The sequence below is a fragment of the Pseudophryne corroboree genome, chromosome 10, assembly GCF_028390025.1.
Source record: "Pseudophryne corroboree isolate aPseCor3 chromosome 10, aPseCor3.hap2, whole genome shotgun sequence".
NCBI classification, from domain to species: domain Eukaryota; kingdom Metazoa; phylum Chordata; class Amphibia; order Anura; family Myobatrachidae; genus Pseudophryne; species Pseudophryne corroboree.
This window is the reverse complement of record NC_086453.1, coordinates 2,090,076-2,104,603: the sequence shown is the minus strand read 5'-3', so window position 1 is coordinate 2,104,603 and position 14,528 is coordinate 2,090,076. Positions and strand designations below refer to the sequence as shown.

Genomic DNA, 14,528 nt, shown 5'->3' with positions numbered 1-14,528 from the left:
ATCCTGTATTATAATAACTGTGCTGAGACAGAGAGTAGCTACAGGTCCTGTATTACTATAACTGTGCTGAGACAGAGAGTAGCTACAGGTCCTGTATTACAATAACTGTGCTGAGACAGAGAGTAGCTACAGGTCCTGTGTTATAATAACTGTGCTGAGACAGAGAGTAGCTACAGGTCCTGTATTACTATAACTGTGCTGAGATAGAGAGTAGCTACAGGTCCTGTATTACTATAACTGTGCTGAGACACAAGCACACAGCTTGAGCCCCATCCTGTCCAATCAAGTGTGGGGAAAGGATGGATGGAGCCTGGGCATACAGTAACTTCCTTCCTACAGGATAGGAGTCAGTACTGGATGGTGTTCTATGTGGAGCTTACAGGAGAGGTTTCCCCAGGGTATATAGGGAGGGGGCCTAGAGGTTTCACCCATGGTATATAGGGAGGGGCCATAGAGGTTTCCCCTAGGGTATATAGGGAGGGGCCTTGGAGGTTTCCCCTAGGGTATATAGGGTAGGGCATTAGAGGTTTCCCCTAGGGTATATAGGGAGGGGCCCTAGAGGATTCCCCAGGGTATATAGTGAGGGGCGCGAGAGGTTTCCCACAGGGTAAATAGAGAGGGGCCTTAGAGGATTTGCCAGGGTATATAGGGAAGGGTCCTAGAGGTATCCCCCGGGGTATATAGGGAGGGGCCACAGAGGTATCCCTCAGGCTATATAGGGAGAGGCCCTAGAAATTTCTCCCAGGGTATATAGTGAGGGGCGCCAGAGGTTTCCCACAGGGTATATAGGGAGGGGCCTTAGAGGTTTCCCCAGGATATATAGGGAGGGGCCCCAGAGGTATCCCTAGGGTATATAGGGAGGGGCCATAGAGGTTTCCCCCAGGGTATATAGGGAGGGGACATAGAGGTTTCCCCAGGGTATATAGGGAGGTGCCCTAGAAGTTTCCCCAGGGTATATAGTGAGGGGCGCTAGAGATTTCCCCCAGGGTATATAGGGAGGGACCCTAGAGGTATTCTTCAGGATATAAAGGGAGGGGCCCCAGAGGTTTCCTGAAGATATATAGTGAGGGGCCCTAGAGGTATCCCTCAGGCTATATAGGGAGGGGCCCCAGAGGTATTATTCAGGATATAAAGGGAGGGGCCCCAGAGGTTTCCCGAAGGTATATAGTGAGACGCCCCGGAGGTATTCTTCAGGATATAAAGGGAGGGGCCCAGAGGTTTCCCGAAGGTATATAGTGAGACGCCACGGAGGTATTCTTCAGGATATAAAGGTAGGGGCCCCAGAGCTTTGCCCATGGTATATAGGGAGGGGCCCTAGAGGTATTCTTCAGGATATAAAGGTAGGGGCCCCAGAGCTTTGCCCATGGTATATAGGGAGGGGCCCTAGAGGGTATGGCTGTAACTGCTCTGCTGTCCCCACCACACTGTCACCATCTGCTCTGTCCATTCCCAGCCACATGAGTAGGTGCAGATAGAGGTCACTGCTGTCCTTCTCCTGGTGGGTGCCCGCCACATTACATCTGCTCTAGCATTAATATAACATAAAGGGAGAGAATCCGACAGTGCAGTATTCAATTTCCGGGCATTTCATACAGGTTTTGCCCGTTTACAATAACGGTGTTCCGACTTTTTTGGAAGTTGGATCAGCATTGTCGAAAACTGGCCAAAAAACTGTCAGAATTGGCCGCAAATTAAAAAAAACAAAAACGTGGATCCGCAGCTAATCCGCCGAGCCACATGTTTTCCAACAAGGCGGAATTGCCGTCAAGTCGGAAAAACGGCAGCTCCATTGAATGGGTCAAATCCTGATTCGACCAAAAGTCGGAAACTGAAGTCTTTCCGAGTTGACGGCAATCCCGACTTCAATTGAATAGACCCCATAGCGGCAAATACTGCTTGATAAATGGGCCCCTAAGACTCTTCCCTCCATAAAGACGCAGACGGAAGCTGCTAACACTGTGCTGCCTGCAGTGGGGCGTACGCTATGGAACCTCAGGGCGGGTTGGTGTCTTCTGCCCCCCACTGATACTGTCCCCCAAGCACATGATAATATATGGTTATTGTCACCTTCTCGAAGTATTTGATCTCATACTCCAGGATAATGCCGTTGGGCTGGTCGGGTTCCTGCCATATGAGGGTGATGCTGTTCTCGGCGGTCTTCTCCTTGCGAATGACCACCACCTGTGAGGGGGCTACAGACCATTGAGAAGCTGCTGTCAGTGGCGTCCCCGGTATAACGCTGCATGCTTACAACAGTAAGGACCTGACCGTGGGTCGTGCACCGGGACTCATTCAGATGCAGTGGTAACGCTGACGCAGCAGCGATCATTTACAGTGACGGAACTGCGAGGCAGCCACCCACAAGGAAGAGACGCCCCTCCGGAGCCATCGCAACATACTCAGCAGCTGCATACGCTGTCGCAACCGCGATGCACATGTGATAAACACTGATTCTCCGAGTGCCTCCATAGCCAAAGAGAACGCAGAGAATCTCTGCCATGCGGGCGTGTCAGGGGAAGCGGGCTGCGTTCTATACGCCCATAAAGGCTACTGCGCCTGCCATGGGCTGGTGTAGGTGTCGATGGTGGTCATGATGGTGCATCGATGGTGGCTTTTCTAGAACCACCGGTGGTGCGCAGCGTGTGAGCGGCTCAGGGCATGCAATCTCCGGCACACGCTAGTGCACAGGGCGGTATATTATCACACCCAGTGTGGATGCAGCGTCTGTCCCCGCATCAGACCCACTGTGTACGATCATATAACAATATAACTACGCAAACTGTATATATATATATGAGAGATTTGTAGAAATTCCTTAGTGCAGGCACACCCACATAGCGTTCCCATCACCACCATGGCCACAGTAAGACACGGGAATCCACGCTCGGTGACCCCTGGGTATATGGCTGCGTGTACCAGGGCGGACATGACATCACAGCGCACATATGACAGAATACCACAGGAAGGATAACACATAGGTATTAGGGTCCTACCTGCCTGGTTCGTGGTTATATTCACTGTGGAGAACATCCGCTGCTCCAAGCTGAAGTCGGACACCCCGTTGACGGCCTCCACCCAGAAGGTGTAGTTCATGTGGGCCTGGAGATTTGCCACCGTCAGGGAGGTCTTTGCTAGGCTCATCTGTTGGGGGGTATAACGAACCCCTCCCCCACAGGGCTCACACTGGCCCGCGTCCCAAGCACAGCGCCGGCAAATGACATTGTATGTGACGTCTCTGCGCCCACCTGGGTCACGCGGTGGGTTCCACTCCAAGGTTACAGTGGTGCCATTAACGCTGGAGATGAGACTGACAGGAGCAGACGGCGGACCTGAGAGTGAAAAGACAGAAAACAGGATTTTAATACCTACCGGTAAATCCTTTTCTCCTAGTCCGTAGAGGATGCTGGGGTCCACTTCAGTACCATGGGGTACAGATGGTTCCACAGGAGCCATGGGCACTTTAAGACTTTTCCAGAGTGTGAACTGGCTCCTCCCTCTATGCCCCTCCTCCAGACCTCAGTATAGGAACTGTGCCCAGGGAGACAGACATTTCGAGAAAAGGATTTACTTTTAAGCCAACGGTGAGATTCATACCAGCTCACACTTCAACCATGCCATGGCATTCAACATAACACACGCCAACGGGCATGAACTATTGCAGCAACGAGCTGAAAATAATTGTAAAACAACACCTGTGTAAAACTATAACAAAATAACTACTGCAGGTAAAGTACGCACTGGGACGGGCGCCCAGCATCCTCTATGGACTAGGAGAAAAGGATTTACCGGTAGGTATTAAAATCCTGTTTTCTCATACGTCCCAGAGGATGCTGGGGTTCACTTCAGTACCATGGGGTTTTACCAAAGCTCCAGTATGGGCGGGAGAGTGCGGATGACCCTGCAGCACCGATTTACCAAACTTTAGGTCCTCATCGGCCAAGGTGTCAAACTTGTAAAACTTAGCAAACGTGTTTGTCCCTGACCAAGTAGCTGCTCTGCAAAGTTATAATGCCGAGACCCCCCGGGCAGCCGCCCAGGATAAGCCCACCTTCCTAGTAAAATGGGCATTCACCGAATTTGGTACTGGCAATCCTGCCGTGGAATGAGCGTGCTGAATCGTACCTCTGATCCAGTGCGCAATAGTCTGCTTAGAAGCAGGACACCCAATCTTGTTGGGAGCATACAGGACAAACAGAGCCTCCGTTTTCCGTATCCGTGCTGTTCTTGCGACATAAATTCTCAAAGCTCTGACCACATCCAGAGACTTTGAAGCAGTGAAGGTGTCAGTAGCCACTGGCACCACAATCGGTTGGTTTATATGGAAAGAAGAAACCACCTTAGGCAGAAATTGCTGACGAGTTCTTAACTCAGCCCTATTTTCATGGAAGATCAAGTAAGGGCTCTTGTGAGACAAGGCCCCTAACTCAGACACCCGCTTTGTGGATGCCACGCCAACAGCATGACCACTTTCCAAGTGAGAAACTTCAACTCTATCTCCTGGAGAGGTTCAAACCAATCCGATTGAAGGAACTGCAATGCCACGTTATGGTCCCATGGTGCCACCGGAGGCACAAATGGAGGTTGGATGTGCAGAACCCCTTTCACGAACATCTGAACTTCTGGAAGGGAGGCCAATTGTTTCTGAAAGAAAATGGACAAGGCCGAAATCTGGACCTTGATTGAACCCAATCGTAGGCCCGCATCCACACCCGCCTGGAGAAAATTGAGAAAACGTCCTAACTGAAACTCTTCCGTTGGAGCCTTCATGGTTTCAGACTAAGACACATATTTTCTCCAAATACGGTGGTAATGTCGAGACGTGACTCCCTTCCTGGCCTGAATAAGAGTGGGAATGACTTCTTTGAGAATACCCTTTCGGGCTAGGATCCGGCGCTCAACAGCCATGCCGTCAAACGTAGCCACGGTAAGTCTTGATACACACATGGCCCCTGCTGCAGCAGGTCCTCGCGAAGAGGCAGGGGCCGAGGATCTTCTATGAGCAACTCCTGAAGATCTGGATACCAAGCCCTCCTCGGCCAGTCTGGGACAATGAGGATTGCTCGAACCCTTGTTCTTCTTATGATCTTGAGAACTTTTGGTATCAGAGGAAGTGGAAGGAAGACATACACCGTCCGAAATACCCACTGGGTCACTAGTGCATCCACTGCTATTGCTTGAGGGTCTCTCGACCTGGAACAATATCTCTGAAGCTTCTTGTTGAAACGAGATGCCATCATGTCTACTTGAGGAACTCCCCAAAGACCTGTCACCTCTGCAAAGACTTCTTGGTGGAGGCCCCATTCCCCTGGATGGAGGTCGTGTCTGCTGAGGAAGTCTGCTTCCCAGTTGTCCACTCTCGGAATGAAAATTGCCGACAGAGCTGTTGCATGTCTTTCTGCCCAGAGGAGGATCTTTATAACCTCTGCCATTGCCGCTCTGCTTTTCATTCCGCCCTGACGGTTTATGTACGCTACTGCTGTTACATTGTCCGACTGAATCTGTACGGGCTGATCTTGAAGAAGTTGCAGCGCTTGTAGAAGGCCATTGTAAATGGCTCTCAACTCCAGAACATTTATGTGAAGACAAGTTTCCTGACTTGACCATCTTCCTTGGAAGCTTTCCCCTTGAGTGACTGCTCCCCAGCCTCGGAGACTTGCATCCGTAGTTACTAGGACCCAGTCCTGAATCCCGAACCTGCGTCCCTCTAGGAGGTGAGAACTGTGTAGCCACCACAGGAGCGAAATTCTGGCTTTCGATGACAGGATTATCCTCTGATGCATGTGTAGATGGGATAAGGACCACTTGTCCAACAGGTCCCACTGTGATACTCTGGCATGGAATCGGCTAAACTGTATGGCCTCGTAGGCCGCTACCATCTTTCCCAACAATCGAATGCATTGATGAATCGACACTCTTGTTGGTTTCAGAATTTGTATGACCATTCTCTGGATCTCCAGAGCCTTTTCCACTGGAAGAAATACCCTCTGCATTTTTGTGTCCAGTATCATCCCCAGAAAAGACAATCTTGTCGTCGGTTCCAACTGTGACTTTGGAAAATTTATGATCCAACCGTGTCGTTGAAGAACTGTCAGGGAGAGTGCAATGTTCTGCACCAACCTTTTTCTGGACCTCGCTTTTATCAGGAGATTGTCCAGGTAAGGAATAATATTGACTCCTTGCTGTCGGAGGACCATCATCTCCGCCATCACCTTGGTAAACACCCTCGGAGCCGTGGAGAGTCCGAACGGCAACGTCTGAAATTGGTAATGGCCATCCTGTACTGCGAATCTCAGATAAGCTTGATGTGGAGGATAAATGGCAACATGTAAGTAGGCATCTTTTATGTCCACTGACACCATGAAGTCCCCTTCTTCCAGACTGGAAATCACTGCCCTCAGAGATTCCATCTTGAACTTGAACCTTTGCAGGTAGAGATTCAGTGTTTTCAGGTTTAGAATCGGTCTGACCGAGCCGTCTGGCTTCGGAACTACGAAGAGGCTTGAATAAAACCCTTCTCCTTGTTGTGACAAGGGGACCGGCACAATGACTTGATCCTGACACAATTTTTGTATTGCTGCTGCAACTACCTCCCTGTCTGTGTTCGCTTGAAACTCTAGTTTGTACCCGTGGGACACTATTTGTAGGATCCACGGGTCCAGGCCAGATTGAACCCAGAACTGACTGAATAGTTTTAGACGTGCCCCCACCGGAGCGGACTCCCGCAAAGGAGTCCCATCGTCATGCTGAAGATTTGGAAGAAGCAGAGGTTGATTTCTGCTCCTGCGATCCTCGAGACGCTGCAGACTTTTTTCCTTTTCCCCTTCCTCTACCTGCAAAGAAAGGGGAACCTTTACCCTTTTTGTATTTATTGGGCCGAAAGGACTGCATCTTAGAGTGCCGGCGCAGGAGCATTAGGTAAGAATGTCGACTTACCTGCGGTAGCCGCAGAATCTAAGGCATCTAGCCCATCTCCAAACAAGGCCTCACCCTTATACGGGAGAGCCTCCATATTCCTTTTGGAATCTGCGTCAGCATTCCACTGGCGAATCCGCAATGCCCTCCGAGCTGATACTGCCATGGTAGCGGCTCTTGATCCCAAGAGACCAATATCTTTCATGGCTTCTAGCATGTATGCAGCAGCATCCTTGATATGACCTAATGTTAGGAGAATCTCGTCTCTATCTATTGTGTCTATGTCTGATGACAAGTTTTCTGACCACTTTTCAATAGCACTACTCACCCACGCACAGGCAATGGTTGGTCTGAGTAGTGTCCCATTGGCCACATCAATAGATTTCAACGTAGTCTCCAACTTGCGGTCTGCCGGCTCCTTAAGTGAAGCCGTCCCAGGCGCAGGGAGAATTATCTTTTTTGTTAAACGTGACAGGGTACTGTCCAAAACGGGGGGTGACTCCCATCTTTTCCTGTCCTCAGCCGGGAAAGGATAAGCTACCTGAATTCTTTTGGGAATCTGGAATTTCTTTTTGGGATTTGCCCAGACTCCCTCAAAGAGACTGTTCAGCTCATAAGATGGAGGGAAAGTTACATTAATTTTCTTTTCTTTATTAAAGTAAGCCTTCTCCTGAGGTAAAGGAGGGGCCTCAGTAACTTCTAACACCTCCTTTATAGCAATAATCATGTATTGTATGTTTTTTGCTAACTTTGGATCTATTCCCCTGGAGTCACTAGTGCCGACACAGCAGTGAGAGTCCGTGTCGGTATCGTTCTGTACTACTTGTGCAAATGACCTTTTTTGTGACCCAGAGGGGTCCCCTGTGGATGAAAAAGCAGAACTATTAAAAATCACGTCTACGACAGATTTTCTCCAACTTCCTGCATGAGACTCAGACTTATCCAATCTCTTACTGATATGATTCACACTATCACGTAATTCTTTCACCCATTCAGGCTCGTGGTGTGCCGGCAGCGCCACCACATTACAACTCTGTGTCCCTAAAATGGCTCCCTCAGGGGAAGAGCTCCCTGCCTCAGACATGTCACACACGTGCACAAACACACCACAGACACTCCGGGACCCACAGTAAAATCTGTCAGAAGGACACAGAAGGGACTTGCCAGCTCACAAGTCAGCGCCAATGTAAGAAATCACTGTGTATCTACAGAGACTTTTAGTGCTATTATATGACAATTTAAGCACCACTTTTCACTCTGCCCCCCTTATATACACCCTGATACTTGATTCAGACGTGGAGGAGGGCCAGCGTGTCTTCCCCTGCAGCTTGCCTGGAGAAAATGGCTGGCTGACTGAGGATGAAGCCCCACCCCCTGCAATGGCGCGTTTCCCCTCAGAAAACATGAGGTAATATTTATCCTAGCGGGGGTGTAGGATTGTGCCACGGCCCAATATGCTACCTTTTTGCCAGTCAGAGTAGGTTTTCATGCTGCCGAGGGCCCCCTCCCCTGCGCCCTGCACCCTGCTGTGCACTGTGTTATGGATAGCATGTTCGCGCAGCGTTACCTTGAGCCGTCACGATGACCGGAGGTCCCTCCCTGCAGATCTCCGGTAATAATACTCACGCTTCTTCTGACTTCTGGCTCTGTGAGGGGGGTGACGGCGTGCTGTGGGAGTGAGCACATAGCCGCAGCTAGCGTTCAGTACCCTTCAGGAGCTAATGGTGTCCTGTCAGCAGAAGCATAGCCATGAAACTCTTTAGGAAGTTGGTTTCTACTTCTGCCCCCTAAGTTCCACGAAGCAGGGAGACTGTTGCCAGCAGTTCTCCCTGAAAATAAAAATCCTAACATAAAGTCTTTCAGTGAAACTCAGTAGAACTCCCCTGGAGTGCATCCAGTCTGCCTGGGCACATTTTCTAAACTGTGGTCTGGAGGAGGGGCATAGCGGGAGGAGCCAGTTCACACTCTGAAAAAGTCTTAAAGTGCCCATGGCTCCTGCGAAACCGTCTATACCCCATGGTACTGAAGTGGACTACAGCATCCTCTAGGACGTATGAGAAATATGTACTAACAATACACAACAATCTGACTGCACCATCTCTGCACCAAGTACACTGTATTACTGCCATGGTGTCCATCCTGTACCATCTCTGCACCAATCACACTGTATTACTGCCATGGTGCCCATCCTTTGCCATCTCTGCACCAAGTACACTGTATTACTGCCATGGTGCCCATCCTGTACAATCTCTACACCAAGTACACTGTATTACTGCCATGGTGCCCATCCTGTACCATCTCTGCACCAATCACACTGTATTATTGCCATGGTGCCCAACCTGTACCATCTCTGCACCAATCACACTGTATTACTGCCATGGTGCCCATCCTGTACCATCTCTGCACCAAGTACACTGTATTACTGCCATGGTGCCCATCCTGTACCATCTCTGCACCAAGTACACTGTATTACTGCCATGGTGCCCATCCTGTACCATCTCTGCACCAAGTACACTGTATTACTGCCATGGTGCCCATCCTGTACAATCTCTACACCAAGTACACTGTATTACTGCCATGGTGCCCATCCTGTACCATCTCTGCACCAATCACACTGTATTATTGCCATGGTGCCCAACCTGTACCATCTCTGCACCAATCACACTGTATTACTGCCATGGTGCCCATCCTGTACCATCTCTGCACCAAGTACACTGTATTACTGCCATGGTGCCCATCCTGTACAATCTCTACACCAAGTACACTGTATTACTGCCATGGTGCCTATCCTGTACCATCTCTGCACCAATCACACTGTATTATTGCCATGGTGCCCAACCTGTACCATCTCTGCACCAATCACACTGTATTACTGCCATGGTGCCCATCCTGTACCATCTCTGCACCAAGTACACTGTATTACTGCCATGGTGCCCATCCTGTACCATCTCTGCACCAAGTACACTGTATTACTGCCATGGTGCCCATCCTGTACCATCTCTGCACCAAGTACACTGTATTATTGCCGTGGTGCCCAACCTATACCATCTCTGCACCAAGTACACTGTATTACTGCCATGGTGCCCATCCTGTACCATCTCTGCACCAATCACACTGTATTATTGCCATGGTGCCCATCCTGTACCATCTCTGCACCAAGTACACTGTATTACTGCCATGGTGCCCATCCTGTACCATCTCTGCACCAAGTACACTGTATTACTGCCATGGTGCCCATCCTGTACCATCTCTGCACCAAGTACACTGTATTACTGCCATGGTGCCCATCCTGTACAATCTCTACACCAAGTACACTGTATTACTGCCATGGTGCCCATCCTGTACCATCTCTGCACCAATCACACTGTATTATTGCCATGGTGCCCAACCTGTACCATCTCTGCACCAATCACACTGTATTACTGCCATGGTGCCCATCCTGTACCATCTCTGCACCAAGTACACTGTATTAATGCCATGGTGCCCATCCTGTACAATCTCTACACCAAGTACACTGTATTACTGCCATGGTGCCTATCCTGTACCATCTCTGCACCAATCACACTGTATTATTGCCATGGTGCCCAACCTGAACCATCTCTGCACCAATCACACTGTATTACTGCCATGGTGCCCATCCTGTACCATCTCTGCACCAAGTACACTGTATTACTGCCATGGTGCCCATCCTGTACCATCTCTGCACCAAGTACACTGTATTACTGCCATGGTGCCCATCCTGTACCATCTCTGCACCAAGTACACTGTATTATTGCCGTGGTGCCCAACCTATACCATCTCTGCACCAAGTACACTGTATTACTGCCATGGTGCCCATCCTGTACCATCTCTGCACCAATCACACTGTATTATTGCCATGGTGCCCAACCTATACCATCTCTGCACCAAGTACACTGTATTACTGCCATGGTGCCCATCCTGTACCATCTCTGCACCAATCACACTGTATTATTGCCATGGTGCCCAACCTATACCATCTCTGCACCAAGTACACTGTATTACTGCCATGGTGCCCATCCTGTACCATCTGTGCACCAAGTACACTGTATTATTGCCATGGTGCCCATCCTGTACCATCTCTGCACCAATCACACTGTATTATTGCCATGGTGCCCAACCTATACCATCTCTGCACCAAGTACACTGTATTACTGCCATGGTGCCCATCCTGTACCATCTCAGCACCAATCACACTGTATTACTGTCATGGTGCCCATCCTGTACCATCTCTGCACCAATCACACTGTATTACTGCCATGGTGCCCATCCTGTACCATCTCTGCACCAATCACACTGTATTACTGCCATGGTGTCCATCCTATACCATCTCTGCACCAAGTACACTGTATTACTGCCATGGTGCCCATCCTGTACCATCTCTGCACCAATCACACTGTATTACTGCCATGGTGCCCATCCTGTACCATCTCTGCACCAATAACACTGTATTACTGCCATGGTGCCCATCCTGTACCATCTCTGCACCAATCACACTGTATTACTGCCATGGTGCTCATCCTATGCCATCTCTGCACCAAGTACACTGTATTACTGCCATGGTGCCCATCCTGTACCATATCTGCACCAATCAAACTGTATAAATGCCATGGTGCCCATCCTGTACCATCTCTGCACCAATCACACTGTATTACTGCCATGGTGCCCATCCTGTACCATCTCTGCACCAATCACACTGTATTACTGCCATAGTGCCCATCCTATACCATCTCTGCACCAAGTACACTGTATTACTGCCATGTTGCCCATCCTGTACCATCTCTGCACCAATCACACTGTATTACTGCCATGGTGCCCATCCTGTACCATCTCTGAACCAAGTACACTGTATTACTGCCATGGTGCCCATCCTGTACCATCTCTGCACCAATCACACTGTATTACTGCCATGGTGCCCATCCTGTACCATCTCTGCACCAAGTACACTGTATTACTGCCATGGTGCCCATCTTGTACCATCTCTGAACCAAGTACACTGTATTACTGCCATGGTGCCTATCCTGTACCATCTCTGCACCAAGTACACTGTATTACTGCCATGGTGCTCATCCTGTACCATCTCTGCACCAATCACACTGTATTACTGCCATGGTGCCCATCCTGTACCATCTCTGCACCAATCACACTGTATTACTGCCATGGTGCCCATCCTATACCATCTCTGCACCAAGTACACTGTATTACTGCCATGGTGCCCATCCTGTACCATCTCTCCACTAATCACACTGTATTACTGCCATGGAGCCCATCCTGTACCATCTCTGAACCAAGTACACTGTATTACTGCCATGGTGCCCATCCTGTACCATCTCTGCACCAATAACACTGTATTACTGCCATGGTGCCCATCCTGTACCATCTCTGCACCAATCACACTGTATTACTGCCATGGTGCCCATCCTGTACCATCTCTGCACCAATCACACTGTATTACTGCCATGGTGCCCATCCTGTACCATCTCTGAACCAAGAACACTGTATTACTGCCATGGTGCCCATCCTGTACCATCTCTGCACCAATCACACTGTATTACTGCCATGGTGCCCATCCTGTACCATCTCTGCACCAATCACACTGTATTACTGCCATGGTGCCCATCCTGTACCATCTCTGCACCAAGTACACTGTATTACTGCCATGTTGACCATCCTGTACCATCTCTGCACCAATCACACTGTATTACTGCCATGGTGTCCATTTTGTACCATCTCTGCACCAAGTACACTGTATTACTGACATGGTGCCCATCCTGTACCATATCTGCACCAATCACACTGTATTACTGCCATGGTGCCCATCCTGTACCATCTCTGCACCAATCACACTGTATTACTGCCATGGTGCCCATCCTGTACCATCTCTGCACCAATCACACTGTATTACTGCCATGGTGCCCATCCTGTACCATCTCTGCACCAAGTACACTGTATTATTGCCATGGTGCCCATCCTGTACCATCTCTGCACCAATCACACTGTATTACTGCCATGGTGCCCATCCTGTACCATCTCTGCACCAATCACACTGTATTACTGCCATGGTGCCCATCCTATACCATCTCTGCACCAAGTACACTGTATTACTGCCATGGTGCCCATCCTGTACCATCTCTGCACTAATCACACTGTATTACTGCCATGGAGCCCATCCTGTACCATCTCTGCACCAAGTACACTGTATTACTGCCATGGTGCCCATCCTGTACCATATCTGCACCAATCACACTGTATTACTGCCATGGTGCCCATCCTGTACCATCTCTGCACCAATCACACTGTATTACTGCCATGGTGCCCATCCTGTACCATCTCTGCACCAAGTACACTGTATTACTGCCATGTTGACCATCCTGTACCATCTCTGCACCAATCACACTGTATTACTGCCATGGTGCCCATCCTGTACCATCTCTGCACCAATCACACTGTATTACTGCCATGGTGTCCATTCTGTACCATCTCTGCACCAAGTACACTGTATTACTGCCATGGTGCCCATCCTGTACCATCTCTGCACCAATCACACTGTATTACTGCCATGGTGCCCATCCTGTACCATCTCTGGACCAATCACACTGTATTACTGCCATGGTGCCCATCCTGTACCATCTCTGCACCAAGTACACTGTATTACTGCCATGGTGCCCATCCTGTACCATCTCTGCACCAATCACACTGTATTACTGCCATGGTGCCCATCCTGTACCATCTCTGCACCAATCACACTGTATTACTGCCATGGTGCCCATCCTATACCATCTCTGCACCAAGTACACTGTATTACTGCCATGGTGCCCATCCTGTACCATCTCTGCACTAATCACACTGTATTACTGCCATGGAGCCCATCCTGTACCATCTCTGAACCAAGTACACTGTATTACTGCCATGGTGCCCATCCTGTACCATCTCTGCACCAATAACACTGTATTACTGCCATGGTGCCCATCCTGTACCATCTCTGCACCAGTCACACTGTATTACTGCCATGGTGCCCATCCTGTACCATCTCTGCACCAAGTACACTGTATTACTGCCATGTTGACCATCCTGTACCATCTCTGCACCAATCACACTGTATTACTGCCATGGTGCCCATCCTGTACCATCTCTGCACCAATCACACTGTATTACTGCCATGGTGTCCATTCTGTACCATCTCTGCACCAAGTACACTGTATTACTGCCATGGTGCCCATCCTGTACCATCTCTGCACCAAGTACACTGTATTACTGCCATGTTGCCCATCCTGTACCATCTCTGCACCAATCACACTGTATTACTGCCATGGTGCCCATCCTGTACCATCTCTGCACCAATCACACTGTATTACTGCCATGGTGCCCATCCTATACCATCTCTGCACCAAGTACACTGTATTACTGCCATGTTGCCCATCCTGTACCATCTCTGCACCAATCACACTGTATTACTGCCATGGTGCCCATCCTGTACCATCTCTGAACCAAGTACACTGTATTACTACCATGGTGCCCATCCTGTACCATCTCTGCACCAATCACACTGTATTACTGCCATGGTGCCCATCCTGTACCATCTCTGCACCAAGTACACT

General features: G+C 49.5%; 1 protein-coding gene across 1 annotated transcript in view; it reads right to left on the bottom strand.

The window, feature by feature from the left end:
- LOC134966846 (ephrin type-A receptor 8-like) overlaps nt 1–14,528 on the bottom strand; it is a 196,577-nt gene that overhangs the window by 65,199 nt on the left and 116,850 nt on the right. The window contains exons 5-6 of the mRNA XM_063943890.1: nt 2,994–3,329; nt 2,068–2,192 (exon numbers count right to left, since the gene is read on the bottom strand). Of these exons, the coding sequence (XP_063799960.1) occupies nt 2,068–2,192; nt 2,994–3,329 (461 nt within the window). The remainder of the gene's footprint in view (nt 1–2,067; nt 2,193–2,993; nt 3,330–14,528) is intronic.